The sequence below is a fragment of the Orcinus orca genome, chromosome 1 (genome assembly GCF_937001465.1).
Source record: "Orcinus orca chromosome 1, mOrcOrc1.1, whole genome shotgun sequence".
Classification (NCBI taxonomy): Eukaryota; Metazoa; Chordata; class Mammalia; order Artiodactyla; family Delphinidae; genus Orcinus; species Orcinus orca.
This window is the reverse complement of record NC_064559.1, coordinates 182,518,153-182,534,016: the sequence shown is the minus strand read 5'-3', so window position 1 is coordinate 182,534,016 and position 15,864 is coordinate 182,518,153. Positions and strand designations below refer to the sequence as shown.

General features: G+C 48.7%; 1 protein-coding gene across 1 annotated transcript; it reads right to left on the bottom strand.

Moving 5' to 3' along the window:
• Positions 1-7,046: 7,046 nt before the first annotated feature.
• Positions 7,047-15,799, bottom strand: C1H1orf109 (chromosome 1 C1orf109 homolog). Its single transcript, XM_033422116.2, has 5 exons — positions 15,511-15,799; positions 15,059-15,333; positions 12,977-13,156; positions 10,954-11,072; positions 7,047-10,780 (listed from the first exon to the last, which is right to left on the bottom strand). Exons 2-5 carry the CDS (start codon positions 15,331-15,333, stop codon positions 10,743-10,745), a joined length of 612 nt encoding a protein of 203 aa, XP_033278007.1. The 5' UTR covers positions 15,511-15,799; the 3' UTR covers positions 7,047-10,742.
• Between the last annotated feature and the right edge of the window lie 65 nt (positions 15,800-15,864).

The following is a 15,864-nucleotide window of genomic DNA, read 5'->3' as shown; positions in this document are numbered from 1 at the left end:
CAACCAACCAAGGATCAAAAATATTTGGAAAAAAAATGCCAGAAGGTTCCAAAAAGCAAAACTTGAATTTGCCATGCTGGCAACTACTTACATAGCATTTACGTTGTATTAGGTATTATAAGTAATCTAGAGATGATTTAAAGTGTACATACGTGAGGATGTGTGTAGGTTATATGCAAAAACTATGCCGTTTTATATAAGGGACTTGAGTACCTGTGGATTCTGGTATCCTCCTGGGTTCCGGAAACAATCCCCCACGGATACCAAGGGACCACTATGTTATAAAACGTTTCCACCTTGTAGATCCCCTGAAAGGGCCTCAGAGTCCCCAGACGACACTTTGAGAACTGCAGCCGCAGCTAATACCCATCTCTTTCACTGCATTACTGCTCCATGTCCCTTACAGCATTTATTACCATCTGCCAATACCCACTTCCTTGCTGCTTATTTGTCTCCCCACTAGAATACAGGCCCCGTGAGGGCAGAGGCCCAGACTCTTGCTCACCTTGGAGCCTAGCAGAGCGTGTGACACATGGTGACATTCAAAAGCAAGGTTCTTCAATGAATGAGTTGTATCAACGCAGTTGTTCTCTACCTTTGCTGCATATTAAAGTCACAGGGAGGGGGTGCTTTCAAAATGCCTGCATCCCAGACAATTAAACCAGAATCTGGGGGTGGACACAGGCATTGGTGCTTTACAAAGCTCCCCCAGTGACTCCCATTGCAGCCAAGAATAAGAACCACTGGTCTCAATCCTTCAGTCCTCACCAAGGGAGAGACTGTTTATTCCTTGTTTGTTCAGAGTTACACAGGGTCTAAATGATGGCCGCTCCACATCTTGCCTGTCTCCTGCTGGGCCAGGCAGCCAGGGCGAGGGGGACTGGATAGAGGATGCTACTAGGCTGGGATCCTCAGCCAGAAATAAGTGCCCTCCTCAGACCCCGGGCCTTGGATCAGTGTGCTGGGGTCCACGGCTTGCACAGGAGGTGCTGGTTATTCCCACAAACTGGTCTACGAGGCTGGCTCACTGGGTGCACTTTCCCCCACACAGTGGTGTGGACTTCTGCTGCTTGGGTGACTCGTGGAGCATGATGGAGACTTCAGTGGATGGAGACAGAAATGAGGCAGGTCCCAGATTGCCCTGGGCAGCGGGGTGTCTCACATCCGCCAGCCTTGCCTCTGAGGAGTTGCCAAGCGTAGCCGGGAAATGACACAGCCTTATGCTCCTACCTGAGCCAGGCTTCCCTCACTGAGTGGTCCCCAGAAGCCCTGCCTGTGATGGGCGGATCGCAGGCCTTGCTGGGAACCACTGCTGTGGGTAGAGTCAGCCACCATCCCACCCGCCCTGCACTGTGCCAGCCACACTCCGCTCCTGGGCTCACTTCCTCTCCTCCACCGCACAGGGGAGGGAACCAAGGCACAGAGAAGTCTTGCTGACTGGCTGAGGACACTGGCCAGGGCTGCCTTGGATGCCTATGTAGTAGATAGGAACGCTGGAGCTCCTCAAGGATTAAATCCCAGACCAGCTATGTGACCTTGGAGAGCCAAGTCACCTGAGCCTCCTAAACCAGACTCATCTGTAAACCGGGGGGAATAAATCTACCCCACAGGGCGGTTGTAATGGATCTAAAGGCACTAGACATAAGCCTGAAGCAGAGAAACTGCTCAGTAAAGAGTGATTATGGTATAATTCTCATGGGACTCCCCAATCCCCCTTCTTTCCATCACACCCTGCTGCTTCTCAGAGGAACATTACTTCTATGTGTATGTGATTTGAAGCTCTTTTACATTTATTAGCCCATTTAATTCTTGCAGCAGAATTCTTGTGAAGTTGAAACTTTTGTTTACTATCCTGCTTTGTTTTTGCTTTTTTGATGAAGACACCGGGGTCCAGAGAGGTCGGGTCACCTGCTCAGGTCCCACAGGGGCGAGTGGCGGATGTCCTGATTCCCCGTCCAGAACCTTCTCCACCTCACGGCAGCAGCTGCCACAGGGGCCTGTGGCCGACCCCGGCCCCAGGGAGAGGTTCCACCCTGGGTTCTCTGGGGAGGAAAGAGGCTGGGAAGCCTGAGGTGGGAGGGGGTGCAGGAAAGAGGGTGGAGCTCTGTCCTTGATGTGGTGGCCAGGCCCATTCAGGGCTGTCGCCAGAGTCCTGGGGTTTGGCTGGGACAGCAACCATCATAAGGCAACCACCATTTCCGTTGGTGTGGCAATGCCGGGCGGATCTGGGAAGCCAAGCCAGGCAGGGCTGGGGAAGGGAGGAGGTTTTGCCTTGCCTGGCCTGAGGCTCTTCGTCATTGGGGTGGGGGGTCCGCTCCTGCCTTGTTTCACTTCTGTCACCAGCCCAGCTCCCAGACACAGGTAGCCAGGGACAATACCCTCAGCCCAGCTGATACCTGACAAAGGAGGAAAGGCCTCAGCTTTAAGTCCTCCAGAGGGTGGAGGAGGGCAGCATAAAACAGTTACTAAGAACCTACTGTGCGCTGGGCCTTATCCTCTATGCTTTGAATAAATTAGCTCACTTAATTTTCCTAATAGTCCGGTGAGTCAGGTATTGTCCTCATTTCACAGGAAGAGAGGTAAAGCCAAGGCCCTACAGTCCTAGGTGGTACAGCCAGGATTCTGCCGAAGCTCGTGATCTTTCCAGGACACCACGGCTTTAGGGGAGGCCACGGCCACCGGTGGCCGGTCAGCTCTGCCAAGGACCAGCCCCCCGACCCCGCACAACCCCACCAGGTGGGGCAAGTCCACCTTCTCCGAGCCGGGCAGCTGCAAAATCTCTGCAGCATTTCTGCCACTCGGTTCAGTCCCCAGAGGTGCTGAGCACCTTGCTGGGCCAGTAGGGGTGTAAGGATGGATACAAAAAATGAAGTGATAGAGATACAAGGAACATGCTGGAAAAGGAAGGGTTGTTCTTAGTAGGGGAATAAGAGAAGACATCACAGAGTAGATGGTGTCCCAGCTGGGCTTGGAGAAAGAAGGTGGGTTCCCCCTCCCGTGCAGGGAACTGTGTCTTGCCTTTGGGGCAGGGATGGGGATTAGCAGCTGTTTTTTTCTAGCAGAGGCTTCAGTCCCTCCATCAGAGCAGGCAGCTTCCTCCTAGCAGAGTGCATTAACCGAAGTCTTTTCTGGTGAAGGTAAAGGTGATGAAGGGCCAGGAGCAGGTGACGACACTCAATGAGTTAGGACTGGAAGAGGCCTCTTCAGGGCTTTTCAAGATGCTGTCACGTGATAGGAAGTGGCTGAAACCGGAAGACTGGATAACGGGAGCCCTGGGGAGGGGGGCAAGGCCAGATTCCTCATGGACAGGCAAGGAACCTGCTCTCCACAGTCTCGGACTTGGACTTGGGAGGAGAGAGAGGGTCTGTCCACAGACCTGGGGCAGCTCCTTACAGCAGGACCAGAGGGAAGTGGGGCAGGGCTGGCAACGTAATTCGCACGGCCCCATGCAAAATGAAAATCCAGCCTTTTGTTCAAAAACTATTAAAAATTTCAAGAGGGTGACAGCAGAGCCTTAGGCTGAGCAGGGGGACCCTTATAAGCACGGGTCACACGCCCAGGAAGCTGCCCTGAAGTGGGGTCTAGGGAAAGTGAGCAAGAGATGAGGCCACGTGAAGGGCAGCCCCAGGGGTCTTCTTCGGGCGTAGTGGTCGCCTGACCAAAACCAAGAGACCCTGCAAACAGAGAGGTGAATGATTCTGAGAGCACAGCCTTGGGCCACATAGCATTTCCTAGACAGACAACCTGCTCTGCTGAGGCGTTTGTAGCCTTCCCAAGGAACCAGTCCGCCTCTGCCAGCCAGCATCCTCAGAGAGGCCAGGTCTTGCCTTATTTGGAGGAGGGAGGGCATTTAAATTTCCTCTCTGTGTTGGGGGAGCTCTCGAAATGCTGGGAAAAGATGTCATGCTTGGAGACCATCTGGGGAAAAGGCCTCTGGAGCTGCTCCTTTAATTTACGGAACTGACAACTGAGGATTCGGGTCTTTGGCAAGTACAAAGGGTGATGGCCCAGAAAAGAATCAAAGTATTAACAGCGGACTCAGTTGGCACTGTCCTTCAGTCCCTGGCCCTGGGGTTCGTGTGGCTGGGAAGCCTGATCTCTGTTTCAGCAGTGGGATCAAAACCAGCTTTCAGGGCAACATAAGCCAGACGTAATTTTTAGCACAGACATAACTTTCTAGTTCCTTTTTCCTACCCCTCATTTTTCAGTTGCCTTTAAAGAGGCCGCAGAGAGCTGAAAAACAAATCCAAGTTTAAAGAGACAAGTGCAGAAATGCAAACTGGGCAAGGGGACAGAGCCGCCAGCTGGACAAAATGTGCCTGGAAAACAGCATCCTCTGCTTGGCAGGTGCCGGGGATTTATGGCTGAGTTTTGCAGACGTTTCATCGCGTTATGAGCCAGCTCAGGAGACCCTCATAAAACTCTGCTTATGTGAAAGAACAAACGAGCTGATAAAAGTCAGCTGCTGCCTATAAACGCGCTGTGGGGACTGCAGCTGAGTAGTGGATTTATTAGTCTGGGCTTTCTGTGCAAATTAAGAACTACTGCAGCACGTCTGAATCGGGAAGATGATGCTCCCTGCTCACATGAGGGCAAACGGGCCGGGCTGACCCCCTCCCCCATCTCTCAGTCCGTTAAGAGACCGGAGGGAAGATTCTGGCTGAATTTAAGTTGCTGGACACCTACTCTTACGTTCTCTTTTCTTGCCTCCCACAACCGCCCAGAGAAAGGATCCGTCTCTCTCCATCCACTGCATCACCAGCACATCTTTATGACAGCACATCTCACGATGGGCTTACGTATCTGCCGGACCTACCAACTGTGTACTTCCCCCTATTTATCTCTGTGTCACCGGCAATTTGTCCTGTGCCGGGCACACAGGGAGGCCTCCGAATGAATGGAGGTGGCAGACTGTCAGGTGCCGTGTACGTAAGCCACTACTACCCCGCTCCAAACAGCACAGAGGGGTTGGGGGAACAGAGCCGAGGTGTCCGTTGGAATTGAGGACCAGCTAGGTGCTGGGAAGCCACAAAAAGGGAAGAAGAGGTGCAATGAGAAAGTTATTAAGTCTGGTTTCTTCCCCAGAGAAGCACAATCTTTGTGGCTATCCTACCCAGCTCTCTCTCTCTGTGCTGCTGCTTTTTCTCAGGACTAAGGCTATTTCTTCAAGAATGACCCTGCAAGAGAATGGGGGGGTACTTGCTAAGCATACAGCTACCTCACCCCTGCCCACACATACTGGATCAGAATCTCGGGCTGGGACTCTCATACGCTGTACCAGGCACCAGTCTCAGAAAAAGTGACTTTCCTTTGCACTCGGCAGAAACCAAGAAGGAGCCTTCCAGGAACGATGTGGAGGAGGGAGAGTGCCTGGAAGGACTGGCTTTCTCCTCCCAGCGCCTGGCATAAAGGGCACAAGTGTAAGACTCTGGCAGACGGCCCCAGGACGCACTCCAACCCTCCTGGCTATGGGATCAGAAAGGAGGGTAACTGGCAAGGTTGTAGTGCCCTGAGCCTTGGACGCCTCATGGGCCCCTGCCAAGCCAGACCGGGGCAGCGCTGCACTCACCGCCGCATTTGGAGGACTCACGTCCCAGGCATGGCTGGGTATTCGGGAAACCAACTCTTGTCACAGCTGAGGAGGTGTGAGGGAGCTTCTGCCTTCTGTGGCAGAGAGGAAACAGTGGTGTAAGGAAAAGACTCCTTTCACCAGAACCAAGAAAACCCTGGTACGAATCCCGGCAATGCCACTGATAAGCTGTGGCCACGTAGAAAACTTTCTCAAAGCATACTTATTTCACGGCTTGTTAAGGGTTGAGGAACATGTTAAAGGGCACAGCCCAGAGCTATGCACTCAGTAGGTGACTAATCAACCTCAAGTGAATTTCAGCTCCTTCAATGTTTATAAATTTACCAAAAGCCCTCACACGTCTCCTCCCACTTGAGCCTTACAACTCTGTAAGGACAAACGTCATTATTTCATTGTAGAGATGAAGAAGCTGAAACTTAGAGGAAAGAAAACAACTCGCCCAAGATCACCTGTCTAGTAAGAGGCTGACGTGAGACTTGGACCCAGGTCTGGGTCACTTGAGTTCAGCAAGGTTTCCCCAGAGTTGGCTATCAACACACTAGCTCCTTCCCCATATCCCTGAATCTGCTCCTCCAAATGTGCACTCTGCCCACAGGGAGAAAGAATTACAAACAACCCAATGCTTGAACAAGCTGGAGATGGTCCCCGGCCTCCATCATCCTGATTAAAGTCAGAGAGACCACACAGCCTGGATTCTCCCTAGGCAGGGAGAAGTTCTTTTCTTCAGAGCCTAGGGTCCCACTGGCTTTGAAAACCCTCTACTCTGCCTGAGAGAAGAATTCTGAGGTCCATTCTAAATGTGGATGGGGTAGAGACAGGAAAGAAACACAAATTCTTCATTCCGTCCCAACAGATTGTCTCACGGACATGGAAGAGGGTTCTGAGCACCAAGAGTCTATTTCCCCACCTGAGGGAAACAGAGAAAAAAACTCACATTTAATATCTCAACCCATGAGCCAGTGGCATGCTTAAAGAAGAGCAAGAAGGATTCCCACTATGATGATTCTCCCCAAATTAGTTTATAAATTTAATACGATTCCAGTAAAAATACCAACAGAATTCTTTTTTTATTGGGGGTGAGTGCGTGGGGTGGTATTAACTAACTGAAAATTCCAAGGAAAAAACCATGAGCAGGGGTGGCAGTGAGAGGGAGGGCTACCAAAACCTAACAAGTGTCAAGACTTTGGAAACAACCTAAATGGCCATCAGTAAGGGGCTAAATAAATTATGTTATACCCACACAACGGAAAACTATGCAACTGTTTTTAGAAAAAATTAAGGCAGCTCTTTACGTATTCGTATGGAATGATCTCTAAGATACAGTAGGTGGAAAACACGAGGTGCAAAACTGCATACACAGCATGCTACTATTTGTATGAAGTTACAGAGAATACAAAAATATTTGCTTCTTGCATTAGTCACCTATCACTGTGTAACAAATTACCCCAAAACTTAATGACTTAAGACAAACATTTATTATCTGTTTCCATGGGTCAGGAATCCGGGCCGGCTGAGCTAGGTTGCCTTTGGCTTAGGTCCTCATGAGGTTGTAGTCAAGCTGTTAGCTGGGGCTGTGGTCTCATCTGAAGGCTCAGCTCGGGAAGAGGGTCTGCTCCCAAGTTCACTCAGGGTTGCTGGCAGGCATCAGGCTCTCACGTGAGCTCTCCACAGGGCTGCCTCACAGACGACTTCCCCAGGAGAGCAAGGGACAGCACCCACCATGGAAGCCAGTCTTTCCTCATAACCTAGTTCCAGAAATGACCACCACTACCACTGTCTTCTATTCATCAGAAGCGAATCTGTCAGGTCAGCCCACACTGAAGGGGAGGGGAGTATACAAGGGCATGGATCATTGGGATCTATGGGGCTATCTTGGAGGGTAACCACCCCTGCACTCATAGAGGCAAAGAATATTTTTGGAAGGACACACTGGAAACATTTAACATTGGCTGCCTCCAGGGAGGGGGACTGAGTAACGGGGAACTTTTCACTGAATATGCACTTGCACCCTATGAATTTTGTACAATGTGAAAGTATCACTTACTCAAAAAATAAACCAAATTAATTGTAAATTTAAAAGGGACAATTAGAGGGACTCCCCTGGTAGTCCAGTGGTAAAGAATCCACCTTCCACTGCAGGGGACGCAGGTTCGATCCCTGGTCGGGGAACCTACATGCCGCGGGGCACCTAAGCCTGCATGCTGCAACTACTGAGCTCGTGCACCTCAACGAGAGCCCATGAGCCACAAACTACAGAGCGCACGTGCTCTGGAACCCATGCACAACTAGAGAGAGAAGCCCATGCGCTGCAATGAAGAGCCCAAGCCCCAACGAAAAGATCCTGTACACCTCAACGAAGACTCCAAGTACCGCAACTAAGACCCAATGCAACCAAAAAAATAAGGAAAATAAATAAAATGGAAAATTAGGATAGCAATTTAACAGCAGAAGAAAAAAGCTAAGAAGGAAAAATTATACTTAAATAATACATAGTTATTACTTAGCACCTTAAACATACTTGTGTCTATTCAGTCATGATTACTTGCTTCAATGAGGGAGGTTTAAAAAGCTCATTTTTATACACACACACACACACAAACAAGCAAGCAACTCCCATTTGCAAAATACATACTCTTGATCATGGCATTCACAAATTCATTCCAGTTCACCTTTACAGACCCATTTCCTGCCACTCTTCCGTCCCCCTGTGAACTCCAGTGACTTGCTATAGTCAACTGTTAATGCTTCCAGTTCTAGGGGGTACAAGCCACAAGCACGATGCCCACACACTTCCAGGAGGTATCAGCTTCCATTCTTTCTCAAATACTGCCTTTGCTTAGACTGTCCCTGTACGTGCAGCACCCTGCACTCCTTTCTGAGCCTCAAGGCCTGCCTCAGATGTCACAGTCACCATGAAGTAGTCCCACAAGCAGTTGGCTGTCACCTCTACTCTCTCATGGAATTCTGTTTTGATCTCAAATACAGCATTGTTATATTACAGTTTAAATCTCTCCACTTAAAGTCTGGTCCTTGGACCATCAGCATCACCTGGGACCTCGTAAGAAATGCAGAGTTCAGGGCCCCACCCCAGGACCTACAGAATGGGAATCTAAATTTTAACCAGATACCAGTGATTTACATACATTTTCAAACTTGAGAAACACTGGTTTAAATCTTTCCCTGGTTTAACTATAAATCTTTTCAGGGCTCTCCTTCACCTCTGTACCCACAGCACATCATAAGACCTGATACCCAAATGTCTTGAGTTAAGTTATTTACAATTATTATATATGTGATAGAATAGATTTTTTTTAATTTCTGGAAGAAAAAAAAAATTCCTGGAAGAATATACACCACATTATTAAAAATGATTACGTATCTGGTAGGTGGACATTGTGCATTTTTCACTTTCTGTAATACTTCCATCTTTCACAGTCAGAATGTATTATCCTTACAGGTAGAAAAACATGATGACTTAAAAAAATACATGTAAAATATAACATTATAATACATTCATAAAATGGTATATAATTGTGTTGAGCTATATTCACAGATATGAAAAACTGGCCAAACTATATTAAGATTTTTTAAAAAGATAACTTAAACAACAATATTTATCAATAACACCCTAATTGTTTTGTTAAAAAAACTTGTGAATATGGACACTAAAAAGATACTTAACAAAATATCTCTGGTGGAGCTTATTTTATACTTTTCTGCATTTTAAATGTTTTCTACAATTTTTCTGTTTTTTTTTTTGTTTTTTTTTGCCATACGCGGGCCTCTCACTGTTGTGGCCTCTCCCGTTGCGGAGCATAGGCTCCAGACGCGCAGCCTCAGCGGCCATGGCTCACGGGCCCAGCCACTCCGCGGCATGTGGGATCTTCCCGGACCAGGACACGAACCCACGTCCCCTGCATCGGCAGGCAGACTCTCAACCACTGCGCCACCAGGGAAGCCCTCTACTGTTTTTTAAAAAGCATATATCACTTTTGTAATACGAAAAAAGTCATTTTCATTTTGAAAAATATCTATATTCTTTATTAAGCCTCTTTACATCCAATGACCCAGATTTTTACACCAGCCCAGGAAGTTGACAGGTCGGGAAGTACCACGACCATTTCACTGATGAAGGCACTGGGCCTCAGAAACCCAACCCTGAACACCTGACTGTGAGCTGGTGTTCTCCCATCCACGCAGCCACCCCAAGATCAGAGAACTGTAGCAAGTCAGTCACCAGCTTTGGTTTAAAAAAAACAAAAAACAAAAAACTGTTATTTGAGGAGTCCCACTACCCCCAGTTACTTACTCTCAGATAGGAAGAGCAAGAGAACCCCTCCAAACACAAAGCATTCAGAATAATTCATGCTGCACCACCTCCCCCTGGTGGTAGGCTCTGGAAACGAAAATTGTTTTGATGATAAGGAGCCACTGCAATTCGGAAACAGTAACTGTTTTCCACCAATATCACCTCTACTTCTTTATTTTTCTAAAGTATCTATTTATTTATTTGGCTGTGTCAGGTCTTAGTTGTGGCACACGGGATCTTTCGTTGCAGCACGCAGGCTTCTCTCTAGTTGTGGCACGCAGGCTTAGCTGCCCCTCGGCATGTGGGATCTTAGTTCCCTGACCAGGGTTCAAACCTGTGTTCCCTGCATTGGAAGGAGGATTCTTAAGCACTGGACCACCAGGGAAGTCCCACCCCTTCCTTCTTTAAATCATCAAAGCCACTTTTTTTCATCAAGGAGTTGGATACTGACACAAATACACGAAACCAGGACCTGGTGTCAACGAGGCTCAGAGCTTTGGATGATGCTGGGGGCAGCGGCACTCTCTACCCCTGTCCTTTCCTTCCTTACCACTTCTGTGGCTGTTGCTTCTGCACCCAGTGTTCTTCTGCACGGCCTTTCCTGCATCCTCTCTGTCTCTGTCCACTCCCCTGAGCCTTAGGAAAGGGCAAGGTGTGACCATGTGCCCTCACCCAGGACCTGGCATGAAGAAGACCCAACATCCAGTACAATCCTCAGGCTCTAGACACTGACATTTCCAATAAGTCCAGTTGCAATGCTGGCATTTCTTTAGAAATACCAGAGCGCAGTAAGGTCGGTCTTCAACTGCGTCCCCCTAGTCTCCCGATAAACACACGGCTTCTTCACTCTTCCAGGAAGAAGGAAACATTCAACAGGATATCTGGAACAGGAAGAGAGAGAACACATGGCATACCACCTCTCCAGAAAACACAAAACATCAGATTTGTAAAAGCTACAAAGGCACCATGAGGGCATCTCTACATGCTTTCAAAGAGGTGAGACACAGAAAGAAAGGAGGGGAGGAGACACGAAGGACTAAATGAAAACCGGTACCTCGTACAAGGTCTGGGTGTTCGTCTTCCGAAATTCGGTCCCAGGCTTTGGGCAAAGCTTGGATGTTTCCCAAGTCTCCCCACTGGACTGAGGACAGAAGGTACCTCCTCTTCAGGTACCTTCCTGGGAGTTAAGGAAGGTGCTCAAAAAGAACATGAAGTATGCTGAAGGAAGAAAATACCCTGGAGAGAGCTCCTGGGAGCAAGAAAAGTGAGAGCGTGGCTACTGCTACATTTACCAGGTGGGCAGGACTCGCCTCTGCTACACATCTTTACCGAGCCCTTCTTTACACACATGGCTCTGGGCTACAGGGAAAAGGACAGAAACACTCTCCCTGCAATCTGGGATCTCACTGTGGTGAGAAAAAAACAGAAACTGAAAAGACTCTAAATGACAGGAAAGATAAAACTCAGTGGAAGTTCAGAGGATGAGTTCATCGCCTTTAGCGGACAGGAGGAGGATTCCAGCACATAATGGATTCAGGGGCAGGACATTTCCAGTGCGGCTGGCATGGAACGATGTGCAGAGTAGCAGGAAAGGTGGCTGAGAGGGCACGTGGAGCCAGAACACAAAGACCAGCACGGGGGTTCTCGTCCTCAGAGCACCAGAAGCTACTGAAAACTCCTACACAAGCAACAGGATCAAAACGAGACTTCCGGAAGATAGATCTGCGGAGTGAGGCCACTACCCGGGGGTGGCTTAGAGGGAAAGAAGCCAGGGTCAGGGAAACCTGTCTAGAGACTGCATGTGACTAAGGGTCCAAGTGAGAAACAATGGTAGAGTCAGTGGGGATAGAGAAGGAAACTACAAGAAGCACCAAGGAAACAGAATGGAAGGACTTAACAGCTGAGTGCAAACATTCTTACAACGGCAGCTGGCACACCATAAGCGCTCAGTGAGGGTGGCCCCAGCTACTGCTCCCACTGCCCACGCTGCTGCTGCCACCACTGTGGCCGATGCTGCTACGCTGCAAGCAGAAAACAGCAGGAAGGGGGGAAAATGCTGCTTAAGTTTCCAGACTAAGCGATCAGACAGGTTTGATGCTACAACTTAAGGAAACAGGAGCTGCACGGGAGGGCTGGACGGAGGATTTCAATTCTCCATTTCAGCTTGCAGTTCCGCGAGATTCCAGTGGGAGGCATCTGCAGGAAACTGAAAATCAAAACTAGAGGCAAGAATAAAGGTTGGCTTGGGAGTGATTCAAATGAAGGTAGAAACTCCAGCCAGAGGGTAGATGCGACTAACAGGCAAGAATTGAGAGGAAAAAGGTGAGAGAACTCCAACTAACAGGTCTTTCTGCTTCCACCCAAGTCCTTCCTCAGAACATAGCTGGGTGATACTTTGAAAACATAGGTCTGATCAGGTTACTCCTCTACTCAAAACCTTCTATAGCTTTCCATCTCAGAGTAAAAGCCAAAATCCTTTCAAAGACCTTGGAGGCCCCACCAGGCCTAGCTCTGCCTCTCTGACCACATCTCCTGTTAGACCACCCCCCTTTCACTCGGCTCGAGCCCCACTGGCCGCCTTGCTACTTCCTGAACATACCAGGCTCGCTGTCACCTCAGGGCCTTCACGCTTGCTGTTTCTTCTACCTGGAACACTCTTCCCCCGAATACCCCCATGGTTCTCTCCCTCACCCTCTTCAGGTCTTTTCTCAAATACCACTTTCTCAGTGAGGCCTTCCCAGACCACCCTATTTAAAACCACAAGCCCACCCTCACCCCTCGCTTTCCTGATTCCCTGCTCTATTTTTCTCCAAGGCACTTATCACCATCTGACATTCTATATAATTTCCTTTTTTTAATGCCTATCTTCTAGCACCTAGAGCAACGCCTGGCAGGGAGCAGTTACTCAATAAGTGATTTAAGGAATGACTGTACAAAGGAATGCAGAAAGAATCCAAGTTCAAGAACCAAAGAGAACTGACCCATACTATATATTTTTGGGCAATCTTGTGAAAACTGAAATTAAAAAGACTTCCTGGAACAGTTCTGGAACTACCTGAAATGTGTGCAAAGGATACAAACTTCGATAATGTCTCTCGATATCCTGTAACCACTCCAACATTTCCGCCACAGAGGGGCTTGCAGCTGAAGCCTGCAGGACAGCATCGAGGCTGATCATGTCTGCATGCTGCTCATAGATCTGAAGCACGTGTTCCACGTGGCTGCTGACTACATCACGCACCTTGAGGAGGGCGGCTCTGGGGGAAGAGTCTGATATTAGGCAATCTCATGAGAAAGGCCTAAGGCCAGGTTCCTTAACCTCAGCACTAAGGACGTCTTGGACCAGATGATTCTTTGTGGTGGAGGGCTGCCCTGTGCATTGCAGGATGTTCAGAAGCATCCCCGACCTCTACCTACTAGACGACAAGAACACACCATGCCTCCACCGTTCCCAAGGTGTGACAATCAATAACGTCTCCAGATATTTACTGCCACACACCCCAGTGGGAAAAACTGCTCCAAATGAGATCCGTTCGTCTACGGAGATTGATGATGGTGCCTTGGAGGCAGGGGTGGCTCAAGAATTCAGAACTGACTTAAAGATGGAGAGGCTGAAGTTACATGGCTCTCAAAGCTATGTGATGATGTTATTCCCAGCTGCCAAAGAAAGTAAAGACCAAGCGGCCCTTCTGGGGCTGCCATACAGGACAGCAAATGCTCACACACAGTCCAATGCAATGTACGTGAAAGGAATAAGCAAGAGGAAACTGAAGCAACAAACCAGCAGTGTTCTCATGCTACCTCGTGCCCCATCCTAGTGAATTCTTGAACAGGTAAGATTTGGGCTCTTGACACACCCAGACTACTGTGGATCTTAGGAAAGTTACTTATTCTCAATCACGAATAAAAACAGTCTCTTTTGTTCACTGTGCATCCTAAGTACCTAAAACATCGAGACCGGCAGACAGAACAACAAACAATTGTCCAATGAATGAAAAGGATTGCTGTGAAGAGTAAATGCAACAATGCATATTAAGTGCTTCGCGAAGTGCCTAGCTTATGGTAAATTTTGTTATTATTCCATTGGTGACTCCAAGGGGCCCAGCCACCAAGACGAAGGCTACAACTTCCCAAAGGGCAAGGCAGTCCCTAGCCTAGAACTGCAGCTTTCAAAAATGTTTGACTGTGACTCACAATGAAAAAATAGACTTAAAAGTAACAGCCTGATACTCACACACAAACACGTAATCAATTGAAATAAAAGTTCACAATCTTAGAACGTACCGTGACCTAATTTAATTGATTGTCTTGTCTCTCTCTTTTACTCAGCTTAGGAACTAAGTCTGCTTCATTGTTGTATTCCTAGCACCTGTGCTTGGCATCCCACAGGTGCTTAATAAATGTTTTTTGTACAAATGAATACAAAGAAGGCCCCATCTTTGACACTTTCCTATTAGTCTATGGCACAGACTCTACACACTAGAACCTTCTCTTGTCCTGGTCAAGGAAAGGCCATACGTGCCCTGTCTCTTCTCTATCCTCAATTACCTGTAACTCTAAGGTAGAGGGTCTAACATTAGGCATAGTAAGAGCTTAGAGATGTGCTACTCGTGGCACGCAGACACCAATGAACAGCAGAACAAGTGGCCCTGGTGTCAGGCATACTTGGGTTAGAATCCCAGTTTTACTATTTACTAACTGCATAACCACAGGCAATCTGCTTGAGCCTCAGTTTCCTCACCGGAAAAATTAATTAAGTGAGGTTAAGTCAAAGAGGTGTTGAAAAGATTTTATGAGATAATGTATGTAAAACCCTTAGCTCTGGCACCTAATAAGTTTACAGTATAGCTCCTCACTGCTTTTTACCTAAGAAAGACTCTAGAGGAGGGCCAATAAGCGATCCCCATTGCTCTTCTGTTCTGCTTTGATAACTTTTACTAAGTCCACCACTGTCACGCCTAGTCTGACAAGGGAGGTGCCAGAAAATGCCTTCTTGACAGAGATCTCATTGCAACAAACGGAAAGGAGGTAAAGTTGACATATCCCTAAATACCACGCTCTCAAGGAAGAAGAAAAACACCCTTCCGACTGATCCTAGCTTATTAAACACCCAGTTTTAAAATCTTTCCGCCAAGAGCGAGCGCCGCTGAGCCTCTTACAGCCTCTCCCCTAGCCTGTCCAGGAGAGTGTCACCAGCCGCCAGCTGCTTGCGCCTCAGCCGCTCCTGTAAGTCTGGGAAGGCCCGAAGTGACGGCACATCCTCAAATCGCAGGTTCTGTGCGGCCTGCAGCTGCTCTGCCAGGTTGCTGAGGGAGGCCAGGAGCGGCGGGCAGTCCCTGAGAGCGCTCTGCCACAGGCCCTGCTGCTCCTCCACCACGGGAAAGCACTTCCTCAGGGCCTCCTGCACCGCGAGCAAAGGCTGGTCTTGAGTCATCTTCCGTTGGGGGGAAGGAAACATAAAAACAAAAAAAGCATTAGGGTTCCAAATCGATAGGGGAAGGACCGGGTCATGGGTGGGAGTTATTTCCGTTCGCAGGTGAGAACAGCGTTTCCTCAGGTAGGGCCGTCTACTCCTCCCGACAGGAGTTTCTAACGCAAGGCGTTGTCTTACCTTTAGAGGGGCTCTCGGAAGGCAGGACCCTTGTTTCCCACCGCGGGAAGCGTTTCCTGACTACCCCTCGGAGGAGGCTCGTCCGGGTTCGGGCAGTTTCCTGTTTTAGACTGCGGGTTCCCCGGGCCTATCCGTGCGTCCGGAGCCAGAAGCTTGTCTCCTCTCCTTGAGGCTGCGGGTCGCTTTCCCTAAACCAGCGGGAAAACTTAAAGCTAAAGCAATCAAAGTTTAAGAACCTTCCAAGGGCCCCAGCCTGCCTCCGAGTCTCTCTACGCATGCCCCAACATGGCTACCGAGTCGCGAAAATATGCCGTCAATGCCTTCTGGGTATTGTAGTCCTACATGTGGACTGGC